At 48.5% G+C, this 27,786-nt stretch overlaps 1 protein-coding gene across 1 annotated transcript in view; it reads right to left on the reverse strand.

Moving 5' to 3' along the window:
• Positions 1 to 881: 881 nt before the first annotated feature.
• Positions 882 to 27,786, reverse strand: part of PODXL2 (podocalyxin like 2) — a 32,945-nt gene continuing 6,040 nt past the window's right edge. Inside the window, exons 2-8 of the mRNA XM_064432718.1 lie at positions 23,012 to 23,305; positions 12,463 to 13,352; positions 11,352 to 11,426; positions 8,303 to 8,459; positions 7,358 to 7,419; positions 5,561 to 5,740; positions 882 to 5,224 (exon numbers count right to left, since the gene is read on the reverse strand). Of these exons, the coding sequence (XP_064288788.1) occupies positions 5,015 to 5,224; positions 5,561 to 5,740; positions 7,358 to 7,419; positions 8,303 to 8,459; positions 11,352 to 11,426; positions 12,463 to 13,352; positions 23,012 to 23,305 (1,868 nt within the window). The 3' untranslated portion in view covers positions 882 to 5,014. The remainder of the gene's footprint in view (positions 5,225 to 5,560; positions 5,741 to 7,357; positions 7,420 to 8,302; positions 8,460 to 11,351; positions 11,427 to 12,462; positions 13,353 to 23,011; positions 23,306 to 27,786) is intronic.

Here is a 27,786-nt window from a genome sequence, read left to right on the forward strand (position 1 = left end):
CCGGCCCTGGACGAACCGGGGAACCGGGGCTCGGGAAAAGGGAACCGGCCCTGCACGAACCGGGGAACCGGGGCTCGGGAAAAGGGAACTGGTCTTGAACAAACCGGGGAACCGGGCTGGAACACACCTGAGGAGGGGAGCTGGCCCAGAACATGTTTGGGATGGGGTTTGGAACATGTGGCAGGGCTCTCTCCGGGCTCTGTGCAGTTGCCACATTAATCCATTCAAAGGCAGGTGCCAAGAGGATGGTGCCAGACTCTTTTTGGTGGTGCCCAGCGACAGGACGAGGAGCAAAGGCATAAACCAAAACACAACAAGTTCCACCTCAATATGAGAAAGACTTTCTTTAGGCTGAGGGTGGCAGAGCCCTGGAACAACTGCCCAGGGAGGGTGTGGATCTTGGGGGACATTCAGATCCCAGCTGGATGTGTTCCTGTGCCACCTGCTCTGGGTGACCCTGCCTCAGCAGGGCTGGATCCTGGGCTGGATGATCTCCAGAGGTCCCTTCCAATCCTAATAATTCTGTGGGGATCCAGGTCTGGAGCAGCTGTGGGATGGTGGAGAGGACACACATGGCACAGGGCACACAGGCAGGACTCTGCTGTGGAACAGAGGCTCATGCTAAGCCACTCTAGCAGGAAAGGTGTCCTGGGCTGGTCCTGTGGGTACATGGGGGAAGCCTGTTTCCACAGCCTGGGCACCCGGCATGGCTCAGGGCTTCCACAGAAATCTGTGATGGGAGAATTAAGCAGTGTACTGTGGGGAAGGGGGGCCAGGCTGACAACCCCCATCCTGGCAGAAAAACCCTGCCAGTACTGCATTACGAGATGCATCAGAGATGAATTCTGGCAGATCTAACCAAGCAAAGCACTGCACACAGGTCAGTGTTCAGACACCCAGGAGGTGTGTTTTATTGCAAAGAAAACAAAACCACAACCCTGCTATTTCCAGGGCCAGACACAAGTGTTTCTAAGTGTTCTCCAGCAGCAATCCCGAGCAGCAGCCAGGGCTTGCAGTTTGTGTCCAGCAGGAATGAAGGTGTTGAGAATGGCTCAAAGCCTGGCTGTCAGCTTAGATGAGCGCATGAGGCTCCCATGAGCCAGCACAGATGAAGGTGCTTGTTGTGTCTGACTGTTGAAGCTGTCCCAAAGCTGCTGTGAAGGACAGATGTGCTCCTGCATGGCTGCAAAGGCAGATGGGAACAGACAAGCTGCTGATGGCAGCGGCTGCAGTGGGACCCTGCTGCAATGCTCTAAGGTTATGCTGCAATAGTCCTTAGGATAATGTACCTTCATTTCACACCATATCCTCTGCCAGAGGGATCCTTAAAGCGTCTCTTGAGCTGTATCCTCAAGCTGCATTACATCCTTCACAGCACAATTACTGGGTCACTCCTCGTTGCTTCTTTCCACCCTACATACCCCAAGGCAGCATGCAGGATGCAGAGTCCCAGGACGTGTTAGACTCCATGTTACAGGCACAGTTCCAGATCTCTGGGTGACACCTTGGAGTAATCTGCAGCTTGGCCATCCCAGATCACAGCTGGCCATGATCCCACAGAGATGGAGAGGCACTCTGCTCTTGGCCGTGCATCCAGACGATGCTATCGCCGCTGCTCCCCGAGGCACTGCGCTCCTCACAGCAGCACCTGCTGCTCTCTCTGAAGAACCACCTCCATTCCAAGGCAGAGCCCCTGCATTTTAGTTGTGGTCCCAAGGAGCAGAGGGAGCAAGTGGCAGACAAAGCAGGAAGATGGAGATGAGACCCTGTGATGCCACCCAGGGCCTCTATCCTGGTGACTCCAAGGAATGCCTCATCTCACTACTTTGCAGACAACGATGTCCTCACACAAACCATCCTTGATACGCCTGGTACAAGGCCCTCTGCTCACAGTCGAGTCCTGCAACCCCTCGTGAATAAAGAAGGTTATCCTGCAAGTCACAGGAAACAAATACCCAAAGCTAAGAGAAAAGTTCTCTTTTTTTTTTTTTTAATTTTTCGTTTCCAACTCCCAACCGCCACCAGGTGTCAGTGCGACCGAACATTTGGCAGATGCAATTATGGTGATGCCCGAGTAAGTTTTCCAGGAATTGCTTTGTGTCATCCATCTGCTCTGTCACCTGGTACACTGCTCTGAGAAGTCCAGCTTTCACAGTTTTTATTAAAAAGAAGTTTAACTACATTAGGGTGATAGAAAAGCTTCCTGTTACAAATGCTAAGACAAAGGTTTTCTTCCTCTTTACATCCTCCCTGTGCAGGGCTGGAAATGCAAGCACTGCACAGAGCAAAGTGGGCTACCCACAGCCTCTCTACAGTGCTTCCCAGCCTGCAGGTCCCCGGAGATGACCCATCTCTGCAGGGCTGGCAGGAGAGGGACAACAGTGCAATCGACTTGACAAGATCAGCCTAGTGCAAAAAAATGATACCGAGAAAAAACAAACTGCAAAAGGATAAAAGGTATCACCAGACTAAAGTGAAATTCTATCAACCAGTAGATTTCTGAAACTAAAGTGGGATCATACAGCCAGGTGCACCCTGTAAGAGACAGCAGAAAAGTGTCCTCAGCCTCACAACAGCCACCCTTAAAGTGTCTCTCAGATTACCTGGATACTCCAGACAGAGAAGAGCATCTGTGGAAAATCCTCCAGGCCACGAGAGGCCAGAAGAGCAAATTAGGAGAACTTGCTAGCTGATTATTGAACCCACATAGCCCCCTTGGTTTCTTTAAAGTTTGAAGACTTTACACGGAATTGGGAGGTGCTGAGCCCAGCCAGAAGCATTGCTTTATCAGTGCCTTGTTGTTTCTCTGAATTAGGATAGTGGAGAGAAAACAGGGCAGCAAAGTAGCTCTTAGCAGGGATATGCACCAAGGAAGCGATTTGTGGGTGAAATGATTCACATCTGATTGGTGGCATTATCTTTTTAACAGCCACTGGGCATTCAAAATATATTTGATGAGGATTATTGGACTTGGAAAAGATTTACACGGTGCAGCTGCCTAAAGGCCACAGGCATGCCAGGCCTCATTACGCTAAGTGCTATAAAACCTCAAATTTTAACTCCATGCTTTAATTTACTCACCATAACAACAATTTGCATTTAATCCTGTCAGCCCCAAAGTGCCTTCAACACAGCCAATGGACTTGTGCAGTTTTACTGTACAGACCCATCAAACTCAGCAGGAACCACCAGTGAGGTGTGGTCAGAGAGGGCCATGTATGGCTGTCTGCATCCATGGACTGTCCCCCACTACCAGCTGCTGGGGCAGGAGAAGGAACTCTGAGCATCTCTGCAACCCTACCAAGGTACAAAAGGAGCTGATGATCACTGCGTCCTACATAACACCAGGAAAGATACGGAGACAGGCTAAAACCACTGAAAATTGGAATCTGGATAGGAAACCAACAGTTATCACCTTTCTTGAATCCCTAATAAACTGGTATCAGGGTGGTCCTACATCGAGGTGATCTGCGATTCAGTTTGCATGCAAAGCGCTACACAAACTGCAATAACAGACTCTGGCACCTTGACTTCAGGCACACCCACCAGGAGGAACATGCTAGAGGTCTCTATACATACAGTGATAGATTTACAGGCTGCAATCTGGGGCCTCTGTGTACAAAGGTTCCCTTCAAGACCAAGTGTGACTCTGCATCTCGCAGGAAGTGAGCATGCAGATCACCACCACTGGGGAGAGAAGTGCCTCTGACCGAAGCAAGTCCCTCAATCCCTCAATGACAGAAGAAACAAATGTTCTGGGATTTCAGGCTTGACAGTAGTTTAGGCAGGGCTCAGAGAACAATTACACATATTCACGTGCCTTTAGCACACATCTTCAGGGAGCTGCAGCCTCAAAGTTGCCTGAGGCATGCCTGAGAAACATTCACTGGGGAGCTCTTACATCCCATTCTCATCTCATCAGAACTGGCTCTTAACATTGTTTAAATTCAATGATTTTAAAGATGTTACCCCAATTTATACCTGTGGGATATTGAATACTTCCACCCTTCCCTCAGGGCAAGATGCTGAAATTGAAACAAGAGGATGAGAACATTACTTGTTTCCCTATTTTAAAAGTTTCACATAGTCTTTATATTTACTGCAAAATGACCAACTCGATCCAAATTAATGTGAAAAATAGAACTGGAGTGGAATAGGCCAGCCAGTTTAAAACTTACACAAGACAAGGGATATTTTCCTGCTGATTTCCCAGGCTATTGTGAAAGAGGCATGTAAACACCATTTTTGAGCAACGCTCCAACCTAAAGCATATTTCCATCTAAAATGCTGCACCATGGCACTGAATTCTCTGCAATCAGTCAAGCAAGGGTAAAGTGCTCAAACTTTGCAAGCTCAGCTTGGAGTTGTGGAGCTGAAAAAAGGAGTGGGGCTGTTTGTGGTACCAGGGGTGTAATGAGATGACAGCAGGGAGTGGTGGGAGGGGTGTTTTCCCCAAATGTAAACATCAGCTCTCATACAATTAGTAGCTGAATGCTAGAGCACTAAAAACCTGTTTTTCACTTGGGGAATGCAAACTCTGCCCAAAACATCGACAGAATCTTGGCTCCCCTCCATTCAGAATGCACAGGTTTTACTGCACCTGCATGGACTGATTGTGGTCTCAAGGTTCAGTATCTGGAAAGTGAATTTACTCCCCAAATCTGGACTCTTGGTGGCAGGCAGCCCCACCAGCTTTTTTCTCCAATCCAGACACTCTCAGCCACTACCACAGAGCTACAGTAAGTGCATTTAAAGGTAATGAAAGCATTGGTGCTACTGATAGGAACACACACACACAGATCTATAAACCCACCCCTCCCCTTTCCCTCTGTTCTGTGATCCTCCTGGCTCCAAGCCTCAGATGCAGGCTCAGGACTTCCATAGGAAAAACTTGCTCAAAGACTTATTCAAAGGTTTTAAGAAGTTCCTGAGAAGCCACCTGATCCCATGGTCCATCAGTCAAGATATGAGAAAAACAAGTGTGTTTAAGAGGGTGGTTCCCTCCTTTCTTTTTCTAAAGATGCGTGTCTTCCTCAAACACATCCACATCCTCGCTCGCCTGCTTATTGATCAGGACATCCCAGCTGTCGGGGCCATTGATGGTGTTCCCACCGTTCACGCTCGGCTTCTTCTCCTGCATTTCTGACTGGCTGTCACTGGCCACGTCCAAAGTGGGGTTGTCATGGCAGCCGTTCTCAACAAAGCGCAGCTCCTCGCCGTGCGACTGCCAGGGACGAGAGGACACAAAGGGAGACAAAGGGGGACAGGTCTTAATGCTGCTGAGGAGCACAATCAGACCCGGCTATGAGGGTCTGAGATCTTGCAGAGTCAGTGGGAAGAGGTAGATTTATTCCCAGCCCAGCCCTCAGAGTGGAAATGAGCTGTCCTAAGCACATTTGCATCTCTCTTACACCTGAATGAACTCCACTGCTGCTCCAGCAGTGCATCCAGCTATGTCCCATAATTGGACAGAGGAAAACAACTGCCCTCTTAACTTTCCAAGCTCCTCCATGCCAAAGGCTAAGATTCTGGCCACCTTCTCCACCCATCCCATGCTCACCATGTTCTTCATCTTGGGCAGGCGTCTCTGCCAGCAGTTGTAGATGAGCCCCAAGACGATGATGATGGCACAGATGGAGCCAATGATCACCAACACCACAAAGAGCTTCCCGTAATCACTGCGTGTCTGGTTAGGGTGTGACTGGCAGCTCGTGGTGGTCGAGTAGTTCTGGATACCAATCTGGAAAGAAGGAAGCAGTACACTAAAAGTCCTGACCTGCAGCAGATAGAATCCTGTTCAGACTTTCCAGGGTCCAAATACAAGACCATGAATGTGGGCAGAGGAAGTAAAAAGTCAGGGCTGGAGACTCAGGTTGTACATAGTCTTACATTTCTAGAAAGCTCATAACTATACACAACACCATTTTCCATGAACACTGATGCATCAGCAAATGACAGCAGGCACAATTTTATTTTTCTCACTTGCACAAGGATATCACTTTTGTATATGACAAGGAGGCTTTCATGGGAGAAACTGTCCAAGATTGAGAGTTCCCAAGAAAAACTATGTGCCACTGATGGGTGCTGAGGCTTTGGCAACTGCTTGACAGAGAATGTAACCCTAATAAATAAATTTCCAGTAAAGCTCAGGTCCTAAGAGGGCATAGTGGTCTTTACAAGGTCTTGAAAGTGGACAGCTGCCTGCTGAGCCTAAAAACTTAGGAATAGCTGCCCTAGAAACTGGCCCCCTGTGGCTGTCAGCAAACAGCCCAGCGTTGGTCCCAGTGACTAGGCAGATTTGAAACAGGTTAGGTATCAATTTGGTAGTAAATGTGACAGGTGTAAGAGAGTATCTTCCCTCCTCCTTGCAATCTCATGCTGGTGCAAGGGCAGCACTGTGAGCAGAGTTTCATTACTGACACAGCCAGAGAGCTAGAGGCATGAGGCAAGGAGCTCTGGTAGAACTCACATTAACACAGGGCCACAGCTGCAAAGTCCAACCTTGCATCCACACAAATCCTTCTTTCTGGACAGTTCTAGCTGCTGATACTTCAGTCCCACAATTTCTACGGGGTTGGCTTTTTGCACTTTCTCTGGTGTAAGCCAATCAATACACCACTGAGCAGTTAATTTGCTTTGTCTAACTGCACCAGTTTGTTAGGTCAGGGAAAAACCTGAGAGCAGACAGCCAGCAAGGCAGTGGCTCAATCCTGCTGCTAAAATCAGCAAAATTAATCCAGTGGCTGGCACAAAAAAACTTAAGCAGAATCAGGTCCTCAGTGCCCACATACCCTGGAGGACAAAGGGGCAAAGTTAGAGATTGTGGGACTGATTTGTCCTCATCTCTATCCTCTTCCAAGGTGGAAGTAGTCTGGCATCCATTGACCCAGGTCCTCCGCCTGCCCTGTGGAGGGAGTTGTTTAAGGAGTGAAATGCAGACCCTGGAATCGCAGAAGGTGTTTGAATGTGTCAAGAGAAGCCAGTGTATGTAAAACAGCTGAAGGGTGAGCAGGGCCAAATGTGGGAGTCTGCAGCACCCATACTGCTTTGGACAATAGTATGGAAGAGGTGACACTGAGAATCCCAACAAAATTAATGTGTGAAAAGCAGTCTCACAACCAAACCAGAAAAGCAGCGAGGGAATAACCCATAGTTACATTCTTAAAAGGAACAGACATTTGATGGCCTGGCTACTACCAGTGAGGGGAGAAGGGAGTTTGCCAAGCATCTGACTCATCTGTTTGCCTGCTGTGGGTTCAGCACTTGGTTAGACTGAGATATGCTCCCAGTTTTCAAGTTGCTTATTTTAATTGTATAACCAGTCTTAACAAATGGATGCAGGCAGACAGGCTCTTACCTCAGCTAAGCTCCTCTTAACATCCCCCAGTGCCATGAGAACATCTTTTGTAGGGATAACGCCTGGAAAGTAGAGGAAGAGATCAGTGCTGCTCTCAGCTCAGGTTACTCAGTCAGATGTATTCATCAGTATAAAATCCCCAAGAGGATGGAGGCAGGGAAACACACATTTTTGTTCATTGGTGTTTTATGTCAGGATTCTGAAAGAACACAGGATCACAGACAAGGGTACCTCCAAATACTGTTTAAAGGAGTAAAAAAATCCAGGGATGAACTGATAGCAGAGCAACCTAAGTACCCTCCCCACCACCACAGAAGCTCTCAGGATCTGTGTCTGCTCTGGGAGCAAGCAGCAGCACTCAGAAAGTCATGGAGACAGATTCACAAAGGTCATAGAGGCCATAATGTCAATATTAGAAACCTCTGTCACTAAGCAGGCAGGACCCCTGTATAAAAACAGGAATAAAGACATGGTAAAATGTTCCAGTCCAGCCCATGTTCACTGTGAGCTTTTGTTTCTTTGGGGATGAAGGAGGGCACTATGAGGACCATCCTAGCTCAGACAGGATTTTGGAATTGATAGGTTAGGAAGTGAACCAAAAGCAGGCTGCCATATCCTACCATGGAGGGGAGTACATAAGCATCAGGAGAAACCTGACAGATGCTCAGAGAAAGGCAATCCAGGGAGGCAGCAAAGCTGAAGGCAATGTGCAGAAGTGCAAAGTGCAGTGCTTTGTGCAAGCAGTGAGGGACAACTCAGAAGGCAGATGTGAAGAAAGATGTCCTCAGTCCCTCTCCATCCCTCAAGTCCAGTGAACACTGAGAACAGGTGGGATTGAAATGGATTGGGAAGCAAAAGCTCCTTCCAACATGGCTGTGTACCTCCATTTGGGAGCCCCTTAAATACACACCCCATCAGAGGAAGGCTCCTTCTGCCAGCACTTACCCTGCTCCCCTGCCAGCGTCATTAGCAAGTGCTTGTCATTCTCATTGGGTTTGCTCAGAGAGATGAGCCAGCGGTCCTGCAGCCCCTCTGCCTGCCTGGAGAAGGCATCTTCCACCAGTGCCAACAGCTGGGGACCCCTCTCCAACCGAAATTCCTCCTGCCACAGGAAAGGAACCTTGGTGAGTGCATGGTAGGGACAAGGCAGCTGTGGCACTGCAGGGCTGGTACAGCTGAGACCTCACACGTGCCCAAAAGCCAGCAGTGTTAAACCTGGTGCAACGCTCTGCTGCACAGTGCCCCAGGCTGGAGCCACAAACACCTCCTGATGCACCAGCCTTCCTCCTCAGCTTCTGTGGCTGCCATGTGCCCCACACCAAGCTCTCCTGGCACACATGATGGTGTAAGGTGAGAAGGAAGCAGCCAGCTCCTGCCCACAGCCAGCGCTGGGTCAGCAGGAGCCGCTCAGCCTGACGTGCTCCAGCCATCCCTCAGCAGGCGCCTTTGCTGCTTTCTCACTCCTGTGTTTCTATTCTCATCTCCAGTTGCCATGCCAACCTGAAGGCCACACAGATGATTAATAAAATGGAGAGTTCTTGTTGCCATGGCAATTTGAAGCGCTCAGGGCAGGCACAGGCCTGTGCCAAAAATGGCCTAATTGGAGAAGGCATCGATGACTGGAGCCTGAATCACAAGAGCCTGGCAGTGCCTTCTCTCATGAAATGATGGGTTTTGGTATGGGGAGGCAGGAGGAGCTGTGTGAGGAAGCAGCACTGTGATGCAGCTCCACAATGCTCAGCTGCAGCTCCAGCTCATGGTCCCACTGCCAGTCTGAGGCTCTCTTTTAGGGGATGCAGAGGAAAGGGGAGCAGCTGAGCCAGATGCTGGAGGACAGAAGTGAAATGTTTCCGGTGACGGGGATAGCAGAGGTTGCAGAGCACTGATAATTCTCCATGGTGGAGAGGAGGGAGCAGTGAAGGAGCCTGCATGCACCTGTGCCAAAGTGAAGGTCACCTCCCGATGCACAGCCAGGCACCACTGCTGGCTCAGATCCTGCAGTCCTCACCTGGGCAAACTTTCCAGGTATGTCGAGTGGGAGATTTGCCCAGAGAGAGACTGAAGTGATTACCTGCCTGGAGCCCACTGGGAAGACAAACAGGCTTCCAGCTTAACCCAGAAATACAGACATGATCCATGCAGCAGGTAAAGGCCTGGTGCCATGAAGTGCATTGAAGCTTAAAGCACAGCCTTCTGGAAGGAGCTAAGCACCCTCCTTGTCCCTCAGCTTTTCACTGGGACTTGATACACACCAGATCATGGCACCAAAACATTGAAATATGTGAAGAATACCCACTCGCACTAATTTAAACTACAGCACTTGCAACACAGGTTCTCCCTCAAAACCCAGGAAATCCAACCACCACAGAGTTCTGATACAGAAACCAAAAACAAAAGGGACAGGCAGACAGTTTGTGCTCAAACTCCCAAACTGAGCAAATTACCAAGGGTAGGAAACAAACTGCATCAACATCAGTGGAAAGAGCTTGATTCCAGCTTCACTCATGCAAAGTGGTAATGGGAGGCAGGGAGTGATGAGATGCTCATGTTAAATATGTATGTCGACAAATGTCCCTTTGAATAAGGGGTGGTACAGCACAAATCATTCACTGGGAAATGTGTTTTGAAACATGAAATCAAGTAGAAAAACAGTTCAGTCCTGCCTATCCCAGGGCACCATCTTCCTCCAGCAAGGCAGAACAGAGGATTCAACAGCAAAGACATAATTTGATCAAGAGACATCTGCACATCTGCTTTTCAGTTCTTCCCTTTATAGAGGTTTAAGCAACACAAGTGACCACAGAAAGGAACTTACTACATAATACAAAATTAACTAGCATTTGAAGTCCACAGAGATGGGAGAGAGAGTGGTGGGAACATGAAGGAAACAGGGCAGAAGGACTCTGGTTTTCAAGGACTCCTTTTGTGAACTGTAGCAGAGATATGCAAAGCCCTCCACAATGGTTTGCCTAAATTAGGAGGAGAAAGGCTGACTTTTCATCTATTCTTAGAGCAGTCAGTATGCCTTACTGCATATAGGAATTTCCCCATTTTCCCTGTCCCCAAAAAGGTCATCTTTAAAAAAAAGCAAAACAAACCAACCAAGAATTCACCAGTAGTGGCAAGAGGTCAGTGCCAGAGAGCAACCCTGCAGTAACCCTGCTGGCTCTGCCCACAGCAGGAGCCCCACAAAGCAGGAGTGCAGGTGCACAAGGCCAGAACACAATTCCTCAATGAAATATTTTAGTCTCAGGTTGTCAGGCTTATAATAATTTTTTAGAATTATGAAAGGCACCTTGACCCCAGGCCTTTCACAACTGGTTTTTAAGTGCCTGATGAAAGACCCAGCAGAAGTGAACAAGCCCTTTTACCAGGGATCCACAACGGACTCTGGGCTCATGAATTAACTGCAGCTTTATGAGGATGGATGGACAGGCATTGGATTAGCAAAGCATGGCTGGTTAACAGACACAGATAACACACAAGATAATAGGGTTGGGAGAAGAGACCCTTAAGGAAGATTTAGTGATAACTGCTTGATACTTATCCATGCACAGTCCAAATGGGAGTCCCTATTCCTCCGAGCCATCAGAGGATTGTTACTATATGCTGGAAGGAATAGAAGGAAAAGGAAGAGAAGGAAGGAAGGAGAACTGCATTCAATCCTGTAAGAGGTGCAATGTTAAAAGCACTCATGTCTCATGACAATCCAGGTACTGACTGGCACAGACTAGCAGCCAGAAGTCAGTAAAAAATCCAATATGGAACTGACATGTGCTAGACTTGGAGCAAAATCATCTCCCTCCACCCACTCTTTTTCCCTTTTGCAGAACAGAAATATTTCTGTCCTCCCCTTCTCTTCACAGCCTCTACATGTTGAGATTTAGTGCTTTTAAAATGCTTTGTGGTGAAAGCAGACAGCAAGAGCTGTGCCTGCCTTCACTTTCCTAACACCCTTGCCACCGTGCCATGAAATCTCTTTGGACTGACTTACACAGTCGATGTTATCCGACATATTCAGGATGATATAGTTCTTTCCTGCAAGGTTGCTCCAGTCTTTACAGATCACCTGCAGAGACAAGACAAAGACAGCTGGGTTCAGGTGTGAATGTAACTCTGCTGCTGAAAGCACAGGGTACACGAGGGACAGGAGCAAGGCACTGTGCCATACTCCCAGAAGCACTTCTCAAAGGATGGGACTGTCCTTTAACTCTCCGTTCTAAGGAGCAATCACCATTTCAGTGCTAACATAGAACAGCGACAAAGTTACTCTGCCAGCCTGCCACAGCTCAGCTTGACCTTCCACTTCTATCTAGACTCAAGGAGGACACAGGTTCTCAGTGGAAAACTCTCTAGCCTGCAGCCTTATCAGCATTTAACATAAAACCTAACCAGGAGCCTCTGTGGTCCTTAAACAAACTGGTGAGAGAGAACAGCACTTTGCAGGCAGGATGGGATGCACAGAGGGACTGAGTCACTTGCTCAGGCTGCTGAGTACCATGGGGCAGGAAGCAAAATTAAAAGCTTTGCTTGGTACTTTCTCACCAGTCAGCTCCTGCTACATATCTTCTCTTAACAGCTGCCAGTTTGCTGGATTCAGGAACTGCAGTTCACCCCTCCTCTCCCACAGGCTCTCCTAGACCAACATCCTCACATATAACTGTACTCTGCTCCACCTGCTCCACATCTGGTCCCTGCAGGCAGCAGTAGCAAAAACAGCACTTTCTTCTCACTCCCCTTCCAGAAATCCTTGGGGCCATGTTTGTCCTGACACTTCTAATAATGCAGGCTGAGGAAACAAGGAGCTTTCTCTGCTGTTCATGCCCCAGAAGAAAGGTGTTCAGCTTCTGTTTATCAGAAGCAGGATTTTGTGCAGCTAGGAAGATGTGAGGGGCCAGGGCTTTCACCAAGGATGATGGTGAAAGAATTTCACCCTTAAGAACTGCTGTGAATAACTCTCCCTGAAAATTCAGTTTTGACTGGGTGAACAGAAAAACGCACTTCCAGCAGTCAGACTTAGGGACAGGCTTAAACACTCCCTAGGAGTGAAGCACCCAAATATCCCCAGTGCATCCTCCCAGCCCAGCCCCTGCTCCCAGTGCAACCTGTGCTGAGTCCCAGGGCAGCTCCGTGGGCAGCATGGCCATGCGGGCGTCCCCAGCCTGGGGTGACGAGCTCCTCTCTGCTGCTGCAGTCTCAGTGGCTGACTCAGTGTCATTCCAAAGGGGATCCAGCTCAGGCTCATCAGCTCTGTCCCACTGAGACACAGAAGAGGGCTGCTGCTCACTACCAGGAAGAGTCTGGGTGCCTGGGGAGCTGCTTGCAGGAGAGGGTGTCCCCACAGGAATTTCCACTGTCTGCTCCATTTCAGTCAGCATCGTGGGCTCCAGCATCTCCCACCCCACCGTGGGCTCTGACACCTCCTCCCTGGCTGAATGCTCTTCCCCACCAGCCTCCACCGTGGTCTCTGCAAGCTCTGCTCCTGTTGTAGCCACAGCCAGCTCTGAATCTGCTCCCCCAGCAGCCCAAGAGTCTCCAGTTGTCACCTCAAAGAGTTCTTCTGAATCAGTGGGAGATCTTGCAGCAACTGTAGTAGAAAAAGTAGAGGGCACAGGTAGGAGACCTGGTCCCATGCTGCTCCCAAGGTCTAAGCCTGGAGAAACAGAGTCCTCTTCTTGCCCTCCTATGGCTGCCTCAGTCACAACACCTGGCCTGGCAGAGGCTGTGGAAAACAGAAGGGAGAAGGAGTCCTCTTGGTCCACTGGTTCAGAAGATGCAACCTCTGGTCCAGAGGTCTGGAGGCTCTCCATTCCTCCTCTTGAGTGGTCAATAGGGAGCAGCCCCTCCTCTTCCTCTAGTGTGGAGAAAGGTGTGTGTAAGTCAGGCTCCACAAATTCTGCTGCTGGCTGGACAGTGGCCATTTCCCAGTTGTCAGTTCCTTGTGTCCCATTTCGTTTCAGCAATGCCTTCTGAGATGAAGCAGGAAAGGTATAATCTAAAAAGAGATCCAAAAGACTTCATGTTACATCTGAACTAAGAACTCCGAGAGGCAGAATATATCCCATTATGTGTCCAGCCACAGGTGGGGGTCAAATGTTAGATATAATACCTCCAAGGGCAGGTAGCCAGCCACAGCAAAGAACCATCCCATCCAATATGTGCACTTCTCCATCTACCCATCCCAGTAAACTCATACTCCCAACGGATAATTTCCATCTTTGTTCTCTCCACATCTGTCTGTCCACAGGCACTTTCACAGACAATAATAAATAACAGTTTTGACATCTGGCATCTTTAAGTTGGGGTTATGTGTGTTAGGAATCAGCTAGAACCCAGAGATGTATTTCACATGGCATTGAGAAAGATATGGGGTGGTAGCAGCAGTCTGAAGCTAAATGGGAGATACTGCAAAAGAAAAACTAAAGCACAAAAACCCAAATCCTCCTTCCTGGCACATCCAAGTAATACCACCAAACCCTGAATCAACCTGGGCATATTTGAAATGCAGAATTTTAGTTTGCACAGCACTTCAGAACAGAAAAGTCATCCCACAAACATCTGCATTAGTTTCTTTGCTACAGCAGCTGAATCTAACTCACTTCCCTCCAACTACAGCCCTTATTATTCTGTGGCTCTGACCACGAATGGAAGTGTTGTTGCTAGACAAACAGATGCTGAAGGGGATGCAGCTCTCAAATGTAAGGTCAGAGCAGGCTGGGGTTTCTTCTGGAAGCTAACAAGGAGCTGGGGACTCAGGAAAAGGAACGTATCTGTAAAATCAGATATGTTTAGCTCAGGGTGGCAGGCACAAATCCAGCAAGCATAAATCAACCTTCATCCTTCTTGAGAAACTGCTCATACCCACGGAGTTCTGTTTCAGGAGTCTGCATCCCAATTAACTGCCTTTCTCCCCAAGCCAAGCACAGCACATTCTCACTGAGAAGGGAAGGAAGATGATCCCTTCACAGCCAGAAATCAACCCCCTGCTCTGTCTATGGTTATTAAGTAAATGACTGTCTGAAATTCCCAAGGCTCCCGTCTCCTCTCCTGCCTGCCAAAGCAGATGCTCCACTGAGCACAGTGGGCAGCAGCTGTCTGAATGCCTTACAGAGATCTACAGAAAAAATCTCCATGTATCCCTGACTCCAATCCCTCACTCTCTGCTGCCAGAGTGGGCACAAGCTCCCAGGCAGAGAGGCCATGTCAGCATACACACCCACTGCCCTGGGTATTCCCTGGGTATTCCCTGGCAATCAGGACTGCCCACGCTGCTCCTGCCCAACCCTCCTCAGCAGAAGACACTGTTCCATCCACCCCAAGCAGGAGGTGTACAGATCTTCCTGTTCAGCTGGCGAGTGGCTTTTCTAACCCAGAGCTCATTCCCTTTAAGGAGCCAGCAGCTCTTTCCAGATGTTGCCCAAAGATGAGTGTTACCCAGCTGCTGACCTTCAGAGCCATGGTGTGGAGAGTGGCTCCCAGTTCTGTTTGCAAAAAGGGCACTGGGATTCACTGCCCAGGGCAGGCAGAAGTCACATTGCTTTGCTGCTGTGTCTCACTAGAGAGCACCCCCCAACTGACACCCCACCCAAAGCCCCCGAGGATTAAAAGACTCTTTCTTCCCAACAGTCAGCTGGTGGTGATTCCTCATAGGCCAAGGAGGCTGGTAAGAGCAGTCAGCAGCAGCACAGACCAAAGAAAACCCATCTTTCCTCCACTGCCTGGCACTGGTCTTCCCAAAGGCCTTCCCAACAGGTAACATCCCAATGTCTGCAGACATGGTCACTGCCTTGCTGGATGGATGGCAGGAACAGCCACAGGCTGTGGGGTTGAGGAGGTTTAGGTGGGACTGTCTTCAGACAGATAGTAAAGTTTAGTGCATCTCCCAGGGCTCTGCTGCTCCTCCTGCTGCAGGGGTAACTCAGGGTTTGCACCAAGAGCCCCCTCTGCCCTGACATGCTGTGGCTGAAAAGTGAGGGGTTTGCCCTTTAAAACAAGGCCCTGTCAGATAAGATAAGATCAGATCGGATCAGTGATCCAATCTGCCATCTCCTTTGCCTAGAGACATTCTAAGATATTCTCAAGTCCTTTACACCTTCCTCTCTTCCGTGCTCTTCTTTCCACCTGGAGCAGAGCACGAACTGGCAGGCAGATGGGCACAGCAAAAAAACAAACCACGAAAAAGCAGCATGAGGTTCATCCCACAGGACCAGAAATGCTCCCAGCCTGTCAGTTCTCCTTTGAAGTCACACACTCAACCTTTCCTCAGAGTGCTCTGTCACAGATTCGTTGGCTCCCGAGGGGGAAAGCCCCGCCTGGTGCTGCTATGCCGCCTTTCCACCAACAAGATCTAAAGATCTCAGAGGAACTGCCACCTCTGCCATCTCTTCTGGGAAAAGAAAGTTTAGGACCCATCCCACTCTCTCTCAGCAGACTTCTATGTTACAAGGCAGCCAAAGATTGAAACCTGAGCTGCTTCTCAACAAATCAACAGGGTAGAAGCAGACACAGGAATCCTCGCACCTGCTACTAACTGGGTTAACATTCCCACTTGTCATCAGTTTCCCCACTACCCTGCATGTTAAGCTGGGAACATCCTTCTGTCTGGTTCATAACACCCCACTGATTAGAAACTCAGCTCCTCTCAAATCCTGAGAGGGCTATTACTCAGATTCAAGTAGGGAACAGTGAAACTTGAGGCACAGGGGTGCTGGATTGTGCTCCTTAAAACAAGGATCTCTCTATATAACCCAGTTACCAAGGGGGTTCAATCCCTTTCCAGGTTCAGGAAGGATCACAGAATCATCAAGGTTGCAAGAGAGCTTCAAGATCTAGTCCAACCATCAACCCAGCAGCACTATTATCATCCCTAAACCATATCTCCAAGTGCCACATCCAGATGCCAACTATGATGAGTCAATCCTTCTTTCCAGACTCTTCAGCTAGACAGCTCCTGTCTGGAATCACCTCCTCCTGTCTCACTAACAAGGGCATCTGCCAACTTCTCAAGACCAGATTAAAGGCACTTTAAGGCACTCATATTTCTTCTCATTTACACCTCTGTTCTTTGATTTTAAGGAAGTTTTGCATCCTGTCCATCTCCCTGGCATGATCCCAGCCCCTAAGCTGGTCCCAGCATATTCTTCCCAAACCTCCATCCAGACCAGCTGGCCTGTCACTCATCTGTGCAATGCAGAGCTAAGAGCTTACCCACTTGAAGAGCCTTCCCAGCATTTCTCTTGATTCCTCTTCCCTCCAACCCTCAAGGAATTCAAAGGGCATCTCCCATTTTTAGCATCTTTTCCAGCATTCAGGTAGCAGCTCCCCTTCAGCAAGTGGTTTGCAACCCCCTTGGCCCCCCTGGGTGTTCTCTCCCTTCAGCAGACCCAATACACCTGGTCCCCATGCTCTGGGCACATGGCAGTGCACCCACAGACCTTCCCACCTTCCAGTGCCAGTGCCATCCACTTCCCTTCTCACCACTTTTGTGGGGAGAAACAGCAACCATGGAACAGAGAGGCAGAGAGACACAGCAGCCTGTGCTCCTGCTGCAGGAATGGGGCAGAGTCTTCTGCTAAAGGAGACAGGTATTATGGAGCTGGCTGCAATGCCAGATTTGCCTGGCTTGTTTATCAGCTCATCTAATGTCAGGGAGGAAGCAGAGCTCTGCCAAGCCCAAGGATGCCTGAGAAGGGAGAAGGTAGTAACTGCACACTCCCTCAGCTGATCAGACCCTGACAGGGTCTGCTGCCTCCCACCAAGATCAGCAGTAGGCTGGAGCACAAGAGGAGCTCATGGCCACACACAGACATGGCACATGCCCCTTTCCCACCACAAACAAGAGCAGCAAGCCACAATGGAGCCAGCCTGATCACATGGGGGGACAGCTCTGGAGAACCAACCACTGGAACAAAGAAACTGTCCCAGCACCTCTGGCAAACAGTCTAGCAGGGATGGACCAGAGGAGTGCAGCAGGCAGACACAGCTTCATGTCATGTACCCTCCCAGAGCTTCTCAACCACATCATCCCCTTGGGAGTGTGGTTCACTGATATGAAATTACACACCTCTGTCTCACCTCTTTACCACCACATCCTTAATGCCTTCCATCAGTGGTGATATTATGCATATTGCAGCATCCAGCTGCCTCCCACAATCACCCAGCTTTTCCCTTCCAAGCTCTCTTACAAAAACCCTCGGGCAGTATTTTTTAAATAAACCATCTTTCACAGCCTTTCCAAGTCTTGCCCTTTGCATCTCCAAGCAGACCCAGGTCTGGGTCACACAGATCCATTTTCTTTGCCTGGGGAGATGATTTTCCCTGGGAGAGGTGAACATTAGCTTCAAACCTCTGCAGAAGCCACCATTCAGGCAATGTTCTGCTTTCTCCAAAATCAATATCAAAACTTCCCTGACACCAGATGGACCAAGATATGGCACTGTGCCAAAGCACAATCCCCCAGCCAGACATTTAATTCATTACATTTCTGCTTCTCTGTCATTCAGAAGAGCTGGTCTCAGTTACTGCCCTACAAGGTTCCTTACCCTCTATTTGCTATTAACTGTTTAAAGCAACTGTGACAACTCAGAAAGAGGGTGATCCTCATTTTTTTTTAGTACACATAACCTGACCATAAGGTGTTTATTGGATTAAACTGGAAGATCATGTTAACCAGTGATTGAATTACTGATAACTGGAAGGTACTGTAATAAAGACAAGATCATTCCTGGGTTCCAATCACAACACATAGCATCACTCACACTAAAACATCTGCCAACTTTGGGAATCATACAGTGCACTCCACTGAAAATGCAGCCAGGTCTGAAAGTCTATCTGCTCCCTTTTTTTGCAGTACAGAACAATAAGGCTTACTGCAAAAAAGTCATACTCCAGCTGATTGAAACCACAGGGGGATTTCAAAGAGGCAAAATACAATTACTGGTGCTGGAATTAAGCCAGTTGGGGCTAATATACTAATCTTCCAGAAGTACCAGGAGAGGTTATTATCTGCAACTCCGAGACAAGTCCACACGAAAGAGATCACAGTCAAAAGAGAGACCCAAAGTGGCAAAGTGATTAGGCTACAATATAGTTGAATTTGCTTGAGGTACAGACCAGGCACCAAATAACCTCATCCCTTACTCCAGCTCAGCACACAGACTGCAATAAAGGCAAAATAAGCCATCTTCACCCAAACACAGTCAGGGATAGCTGCACCAGAGTAACACCCTGCCCAGAGAAACCCTCTGTCATGGGTCAGCCTTTGGCAGCAATGTCTTCACAGAGCTGGCTTGTCCCAAGATAGATCACCCCTGTCCCTGCACACTAAACCAGGGCATAAACAAGAGGCATCCCAGCAGCTGAGCTAGGGCAGGAGGCTGCTCAGCACTAAGCTGCTTATGGAGACAGTCTTTACCAGGTGCTTCATTTCATTAATGATTGGCTTGAAGATGGTATTAAGAACTGCAGATCTGCTGTCAGTCTGGATGAAGAGGCAGTAGATTTCAGTAAGGCTGAGAGATATCAGGATCTCTCTTGCCAGAGGCAAGTAATTCATCATGGAAAGAAGTGAATCTCACAGTCAGAGAAGATGGAAAGTATTTTATTCCATTAGCTGGTCAGAAAACTTATTTTTTCTTGAATACAGTCTTTCTAACATGTCTGTCCCACTATCCCTCATCCTAACTCGCCTGGGAATCCCTTCTGCTAATTACTATGAATAATTAAAAGATTACAATTTCCTCCCCCATCCCACAAAGCACCACATGCTGTCCTAGGAAATCACCAATCTAAAAGACTAGATTGGATAGCTCCCAGTACAGTCATCCCTTGGTGTTCAACCACCTTGGAGCTAAAACAGCAGTCCCTGGCTGTAATGAAGTGAGCTTCACGCCAGCCCACTGTAACACCGGAAAATGGGATGATGCACTCCAATCCTTGAGCACTCAGCTGTTGGGTAGGGGAGGAGAGGCACTAAGTGCCCTCATGCCCTAGGCATTCACAAGTCGTGTCCATTTTCAGGAGCCCACACTTCCCAGCAATTAATGATTAGGCTGCCTCACACTCAAGCCTTCACTGGAAGGGAGGAACGTGTGGGGCAGTGCATCCTGACCAAGCCAAAGGAGACCACTGAGAGCTGCAAACAGGGAGAACTCCAGGGTGGATACAACACCATGTAACCCCTTCACCAAAAACACGGGATTCAAAGAGACCTACAACCCTACTGACTCCCATCTTCTAGCACTAAAGCTGGATGAGATGTTTTACCTGCTGCCAAGGACATCTGTGGAACAGCAGGAAGCACAGGGGACTGGCTCCAGGCAAAACAAGATGGAGAAATGGGAAGAAAGGAAAGGAGGACAGGAAGGGCCGGATGCAAGACCCTGCAGGTCCACTGAGTTGATCTGTGGCTCAGGCCAATTTGCTACCAAAGGTGAAGTAAAGCAGCCAAACCCAAACTACAACCAGAAGTTTCTGGGTTCCCTGGAAGCCTGAAGGGATGCAGAAATAACAGCTCCACTGACTTGCTTTTTAGCTGCAGTACAAATCACACACTGCTTCTTTCCATAAGGATATAGCATCCAAATTCCCACCAGACCTAATCCATCTCCTCCACTTGTGGCTCCACTGGGTAGCAGCTGTGCATGGGGTGACACACATGCAAGTGCACACTTCTGTGCACCCTCAGACAGAATGTGACAAATGTCAAGGCCCTTCCAAAGGCTGGTGCTCACTGATGTCAGTATAGAATCACTCTTCTGTAGCGTAAATCAGCAAAAGCACATTATTCAGGAGAACCAGAGCCCCAGGCTGAGCTGTGCTCTCCCACTGGGAGTTTGTTCTCACTTTCTAATGGACTAACAGGTGGCCCTAGAAATGTTTTCTATAAATATTTTTAAAGGATGTTTTTTGTGCACTTAACAAAAAAAAAAAGGCAGCAGCTGCAAATTGTTATTGCTTTTTAGCTCTTGCATCCTTGAAGTCACACAAAGGCAGGGCAGTCTCCCCACACAGAGTTCAGACAGACATTAACAGAAGGAGAGATGGAGATAACTAATACAGCTTTTGAATAGCAGGAGATATGGCCTATCTGCAAGGTCCTGTACCTGGACCAGTTCAGCCCCAATATCTTTGTATAGAGACAAAAAGAAGCCAGCACAGGTCTCCTTTCATAGCAGGTAATTTTCTCTTTAGGAGTACAACAATCTTGTTCTGTGCTTTGATTGATGCAGTGTTTCCAGTGTGTGCCTGGGACAGAGCTAACAACTATGCTGGGCTACACTTCACTGAATGAAACCTCACATAAGGAAAACTTACACTATAAACTTTTTTTCCTTAAACAGCAGCTGTTTAAAACTGTTTAATGGGTTTATACATTGAAAATAACCTAACAGATGTCATCACACAGATCCACAACGTATCACATGGCATCTGTCACACATGCAGCATGTAAGTTCCATCGGTTGGGTGCATCTCTCATACAGAGACTTTGCATGGCAGGAGAAGACTGCCCAATTTAGGGATGCTATTACAATATCCTTTATTGTAAAATGACACACGGCAGGTTTCTAATTAAATTTTAAGTAGAAATGTGCTCCCAGCTCTTGAATAATTCAAACTGTTCTATTAACCAAGGTTCTGAAATGCCATTGAGACATGAGCTCTGGACACAGCAACTGTCAGGGGAAGAAACAGCACTTGGAAGCAGAGCAGTGGTTAGCTGGGCAGCGGATAGGGCAGGGTATGCATAAAGGACAGCTGAAAGAGCACATCTGCTCCTGGAGGAAAGAACTGCAGGCGGGAACGGAAGGAGAGAGCAGCGTGTTCTGCATGCAAATGGGGCGAGGCACGTGCAGCAGGCAAGGCTGGGTTCAGTACCCAGTCATCTCGCTCTCAATGCACAAGCACATGCTGTTCTCCAAGTCACGTCCCGATCTGTGAGGACATGCAGGTGCCTGCTGGCACACCAAGAAAAGCGTCGCTGAGCGCTGCCAGCGCACGAGAGCAGCTGAGCCACAGCGCGTCCCAGGGATGCGCGGCAGGAACGGCGCCATCCCGGCGGCGCCATCCCAAAAACAGCCCCATCCCAACGACAGCCCCACCCCAACGACAGCCCCACCCCAACGACAGCCCCACCCCAACGACGGCCCCATCCCAACAACGGCCCCATCCCAACAACGGCCCCATCCCAACAACGGCTCCATCCCAACAACGGCTCCATCCCAGCGGCGCCATCCCAAAAACGGTGCCTTCCCAACAGCACAATCCCAACAGCTCCATCCCAACAATGGCTCCATCCCAACAGCGCCATCCCAACGGGTCCATCCCAACAACAGCACCTTCTCAACAGCTCCATCCCAACAATGGCTCCATCCTACCGGCGCCATCCCAACAACACCATCCCAACAATGGCCCCATCCCAGCAGCACAATCCCAACAACGGCCCCATCCCATCAGCATCATCCCAACAGCTCCATCCCAATGGCCCCATACTAATGGCCCCGTCCAGACAACAGCACCATTGACCCCCAGCACCGCTGCACAGCACAGCTGCCTCACAGCCAGGCCTGCAAGTGCCCCAGGGCAGCCAGAGCACAGCCAGGCAGGTTTAGCAGCACTGTCAGTGAGCAAAGGGCTTTGGAGACCTAAGCTGGGATGGCCCTTGCCACACACAGCGTGCGCTGTGCCCCAGTGGCCAACCCAAGCCACAGCCCTGTGGCAGCTCTCAGCTCTGTGTGAGCACAGGTGTTTTTTAAGGTCACAGAAATAGGAGAGGAGACAAAACAAGACTTGTGCTTTCTAATTGCAGACCTCAGGCAGATCTGCTGAGAGCGATACTGCATAAGGGAGGAGGGATAAGGCTGAAGCCTGGCCCTTGGGTAACACTTAATACATGCCCCACATGACACTTAAGAGCAGGAGCATGTGAAATAATCTCCTAAGCTACTGGAAACCCTGCAATGCACCTCCTCCTTCCTCCCATCCCTCTCTCTGAGAGCATCTCAAAGCCAATGAGGGGCTCGGGGAGAGACTACTGAGGGGACTCAGTGATCTTAGAAAAAGACTCCAGAGAGGAAAGCAAACTCAAATGCCAATGAAACCCATTTTGGTCATCACCTCTCAGGAAGTAGCAGTAGTCTCAGTAGGCACCAGGACAGCTGCCCAAGGGACAAAACCTGCTGTTTTATCTTGGACCAAGTCCCCACTGAAGTTACAGAGTGAGGAATCCAGAACTGGACCCAGGGAACTCAGTTCTGACTCAAATGCTAAGATGGCCTTGATCTCAGTTGGGCTCTTGAGACCTTAAAGTTGTGCTTAATAGACAGCAACAGGAAAAAAAAACAAGAGAGAAGAGAGCATAAAGGAGAGAAAGTGCAAGGAGGGCATGAGGCAATGGGAAACTAGATGGAGGCAGTGCTTTTCCCAGCTCATAGCAGCTCAGGAATAAAAGCTCAGCTGTAACTTGGTTTCTAAAGCCTGTGCTTGCTCAGGGTTCACTGGGGACACATCAGGCACTGAGGTGAGAAAATAGAGCTGACATTTAATCTCAGGCCCTCTTAGCAAGAGTTGTGTCAAAGCAGGAAGATAGATCCCTGCATCCTTCCACTTCCCTGGAGTTCTTGCAGTGGAAGGAAGAATGGGGTAAAAAGAACTCACCTGTTGCTGGTCCCAAGTCCAGGCTGGAGTCGTTGAGCTCTCCCCCATCTTCCCAGAAGTACTGTGGGGGCTGCAAGATCTTGGACTCCTCATTCTCCTCGCTGGCAAAGCCTGACCCTGGAGCAGCATGCAGGGAGCCAGTGGCAAGATCTGGCTCTGCAGCCTCTGGTCTGGTTTGCTCGTGGGAATTCATGGCCTCCAGGTGGGACATCATAGCAAATTCCAGCAGGGACGTTGATGTGAGGCCATCGGCAGTTGGGTCCTCCGAGGAGGCAAGGCAGAGGCACAAGGTCCCTGTGTAATGATAGAAAACACACATCAGAGAGAGAAATGACACTCACTGGGCTTGTCTTCCCCTTGAAGCCTATTCCTGCCAAACAAACCTGCCCTGAAGATGGGCTGTGCTCTCAGCTGATGAGGAAAATTAGGAATATTTTGGGAAACATCCACAAGCATGCAGAGTAGCATTCACATCCAGGAGGAGTCAGTGCCAAGCAATCATCCAGCCTGGGGCACCTCTTTCTGGGGTGATGATTCACCCTCTCTGAGGTGTTTTTGCCTCTGTTAAAGGATGAGGTGCCTTGTTAATCACCCATCCTGGAGGGGAGGTGAATGTCATATACTTCAGCCATGAAACTGGCCTTGTAAAAACAATGACAGTTTCTACCAGAGTGTCCTGACCCATAGCTATATTATATGCAGGGAGGCTGATTCAAACCAATATTATCTACAACCAGTATTAATCATGTTTTAAATCTGTAGAGTGAAAATCTATTTTTTTTGTTTGAACTTCACTTTGTTGGTTTTCATAAGGAAGGGCTGACCCTTACAGGTAACAATGATATTGTGACAACAGCAAATATCCACCTAACACTAAGCAGGAGAGCAAGCTGCATTTTGCACTTTTCTATCAACATTACACTCTTATTATTTCCATTTTAACTATTAGAAGGATTGACTGACACTTCTTGATTTCTAGATGAGACTTTAATTGTGATTTGTGTCAAGGTACATTCACATGCATATTGAACTCCAATCAAAATGCAAGAAAACAGCACCTGGGACTTGGCTTTATTCAGCTACTAAATACTATTATAAATATGGAGGAATAAGGAAAAAATAAAATTACCAAAATCTGTTTTATATTTAAAACAGTTTTGTTAAGCAAGTGAAGTAACTAATTTGGGTGAACTGAACCATTTGCTTTACAGCCCTCTATCATTCAGCACATCAAAACTAAAAGATCTCATCCTCTCACAGCTGATTTTTATTCATAGATTAGAAGGAAAAAGGACAAGATTTCTTGCTTTCTCAGCTCAGACTCAGTTTCTCAATTGTTAATGAAGTAGTCACTGAACTGAACTAATTGAATATGCTGAAATGAAGACTAATTTGGTATTTTTCTTTGATAACTTATTTTCTAGACAACAGAAATGCAGCAGCTCTATTCCATCTGGACTTCAGTCAAACATCTGATACAGTGCCTCATGCAGAATTACAAGAGACACAAGAAAAGACACCTATTAGCAGGAAAATTGTAAGGCATTAGCTATACAAAAAAATTACAGAGGCTTGTGCTGGAGGGAGGCTACTAGTAAAATTCCTTACAGTTTGTCTTTGGATCTGCTGTTCTATCACATTTTCCTAAGTGACCTTGGAACAAAAAGTAGGAAGGCTAATAATTAAATTAGCCAAGGACACAAAGCAAGGAGACATCCTCGCTGCACAGAAAAACCACAGGTACAGCTAGGTGATCTTGAGAATGGGAATAACAGAAATATTATGAAAAGAAATAGCATAAAGGGATAAGCCCCTTGAGAACTAGTACAAAACATTTCTGATACAAGCTGGGAAAAGATGCATCAGAAATGTCTTAAGAAGAGCAACTCCTGTATTAGGAACAGCTCTGAGATATCACTGGAATGCAGATGTGAAAATCCTTGCAGAGTAGTGAAGTATTAGAAACAGAGATTTTACAAAGCACTGCTGAGACATCACCTGGGTGCTGCACACAGATCTGGATTCACAAGGCCTGAAATGATTTCAGCAGAGCTGAACTGCCTTCAGGCAAGGGCACAGACAAGGCAACCTCCTGATGTTGCTACCCACCACTGTGCCCTACAACTCCACATCCCAGAAGCACAAATGCAAATCAGGGCAAGTGCTACAATGAGCTGTGGGGCAGTGGCAGATGGGTTGGCCCTGGTGAGTTGATTGAAAACATTGGCAAGTTGGCACAGAAAATTTGAGTCACTTCTCACCTGACAGACGGATTACCAAACCTGTCCTGGGAATACTGGAAGCCAGAAATGCATTTTTTAAATCTTCTGCGTGCTCTGACCCTCTCCACCTTCCTGTACTATTCTCTGAAGTCATCACAATGCAATATTGGTTACCCTTTTGCATACACACTTGGGCCAGGCTCCAGCACTTCTCAGTCTTGTTTATTTTGCCCTGTTGATCCAAGGCAAGATCAGCTGAGGCCTGAGCGGCAACAAAAAGGGAATAGCAAAAGAGGCAGAGCATCAAAGGGGAAGTAAGCTATTGCAGCATCACAGAGCCAACCAAAACACCTCAGGGATCTTTGGGGATGTGCCAGCTCCTCAGCCATGCACGAACAGCGAAGTCCACAGCTGGAATCAAGAGCCTGCACACCCCTTGTGTGTGAGCACAGACCTGGGAAGATCTGGCCAGGACAGCCCCGTGCTGGTTCTGGGGTGCTCAGCAGGCTCCAGTGTGAGCTCCCCCAGCTGACAGACAACACCTGCATCACTGATGGAGCACCAGACAGAGCACTTGTCTTGAGGAGCTTACAGCTTAAGCAAACATGACAGAGAGCAGCAAGGAGGAGAACAGAAACATTATTCTCAAAGTTATCCATCAAAGGAGAGCAGAAAGATAGGAAGAGACCAGGCCCAAGGCCACCTGGAATATTTGGTTTGTATGTGACTGCAACTGACTGCCTGGATCCTGAGCAAGCTCTTTATCCACCCCAATGCTTCAGTTTCCCCTGACTCCCATTTGCAGACACATGGCTGATGTGGTACCTCATCTTTCCAGCCACACTACAAAGCACATCCTGGGTCTCCCCAGCACCAAGGCAAAGCCTCAAAATGTACCCCTGTGCCAGCATCTACATTGCCTCAAACCTCTTTTCCATCAGCTACACTCTGTTAGGGCTGCCTACAGAGCTCAGCCAGAGCCCATCCCACCCCTTCTACAACACACATCTCATGGCAGGTGAACTGGTAATCCAGAGAGCTATTTCCATCCATGTGGGAAGCTCAGATGCTGGGAATTTGTTTACCCTCCTTTAACTCTGAAGTGTTTACCCAGTTAAAACCCCCTAAGCTGCATTATCTGGTTTACTGGGATGCTGTGCTTTCCTCAGCCCAAGATAAAACTACACCACCTCATCCCTAGAATGAGTCATGCACAGCCTGAGCAAGACAGGTGTCCTGTCCCTGTGAGTAACACTTTGGGGTCTGATCTACATGCACAGGATGCAGAGACTGGGGGAACCCTCTGTGCCAGCACCAGCCTGAATGCCCCAGGGCTTAAAGAACCACTACACCAGGGTACAAATCAGCACCTCTCCAGACACCATCCTGACACCACTTCATTCATGCCTTCTGCACCAGCAGCAAAAACCCAAAGGCGTGGGGTGCCAAAAAGCAGCCCGAAGATTTGCCATCTTCCCTCTCTCTTTCAAGCCTCTCATAAAGGAGCTCCACGCAGCTGTCAACTCCAAGGCAAAGAAAGAACCAAAGCACGAGCTGAGCTGGGAGGCAGGGGAGCACAGCTGAGAAAGGAAATCTAATGCCCAAGACCTCAGTTGCAGGCCATTTTCCTCCCAGGACGGGTAACGGGGATTAGACAACTTCTACCAGCCATCAGCCTCCTGATTTTGTATTCTAAAACGAAGATCAAGTGATAGGAATAAAGAAACAAATGAATAAAGACCTGCAACTGTAGATGGGAGGGAGCAGGGAACGGAGCCAGGGCTCACCAGCTGCTTCAATGGGGCGTTTGTCTCTCATTTCTATTTTTGCGGCACCTCTGCGTAACCTGGAGGAGATGAGGCTGTGCATGCTAAAAAGGGCAGCCAGCCTTCGGGGAAACAGCAGGGCTTAGAGCACGGGAGGAAAAACCCTCCCAGAGCAGACAGAGGAGGGGCCAGGAAGCAGAGAAAGTGGGAGAGGTAGATTGAGAGGGGAGAGGGAACAAAGGCGGAGAGCACCAAAGCCGGGACGGGAGCTCCTGCGCTGGCCGCACTGCCCTGCCACCAGCATCCACAGGGGTGACGTGTGGAGGCAATGCAGGAGATGTTTCACCTCTGTGAGGAGCACAGTGGGGCGATTCCAACTGCAGGGAATAATGCTGCAGTGCTACCTTTCTGAGGCCATTGGAAAAAAGCCAGCCGGGAGGATACAGATGAAAAGAGTTTTGCTAGTGCTGACCCCACTGACCCCTCAGAAAACAGTTCTAAGTCAAAGGGGCGAAGCTTGCTCTGTTCAGCTCAGCAGAGGATTCAACACAACAGCCCCAGACAAGCAGATGAGGGAGTTTCGCTCAACAACAGGAAAAAAAATCTGAAGAAAGACTATCTGCCATCTTTCTCACATAGTGCTGTGAATAAAAGCAGTTTCACAATTCTAAATAATTCTAAAAGAACCCCAAAGTGTTTTCTACATTAGCTGACCAAAAATCACTTCATCCCTTTGCCACAAAGCAAGTCACCTCTCCATGGGACAGGGCAGCTATTTAAAAGCTCC

This window comes from Passer domesticus, chromosome 9 (genome assembly GCF_036417665.1).
Source record: "Passer domesticus isolate bPasDom1 chromosome 9, bPasDom1.hap1, whole genome shotgun sequence".
In the NCBI taxonomy this organism is placed as follows: domain Eukaryota; kingdom Metazoa; phylum Chordata; class Aves; order Passeriformes; family Passeridae; genus Passer; species Passer domesticus.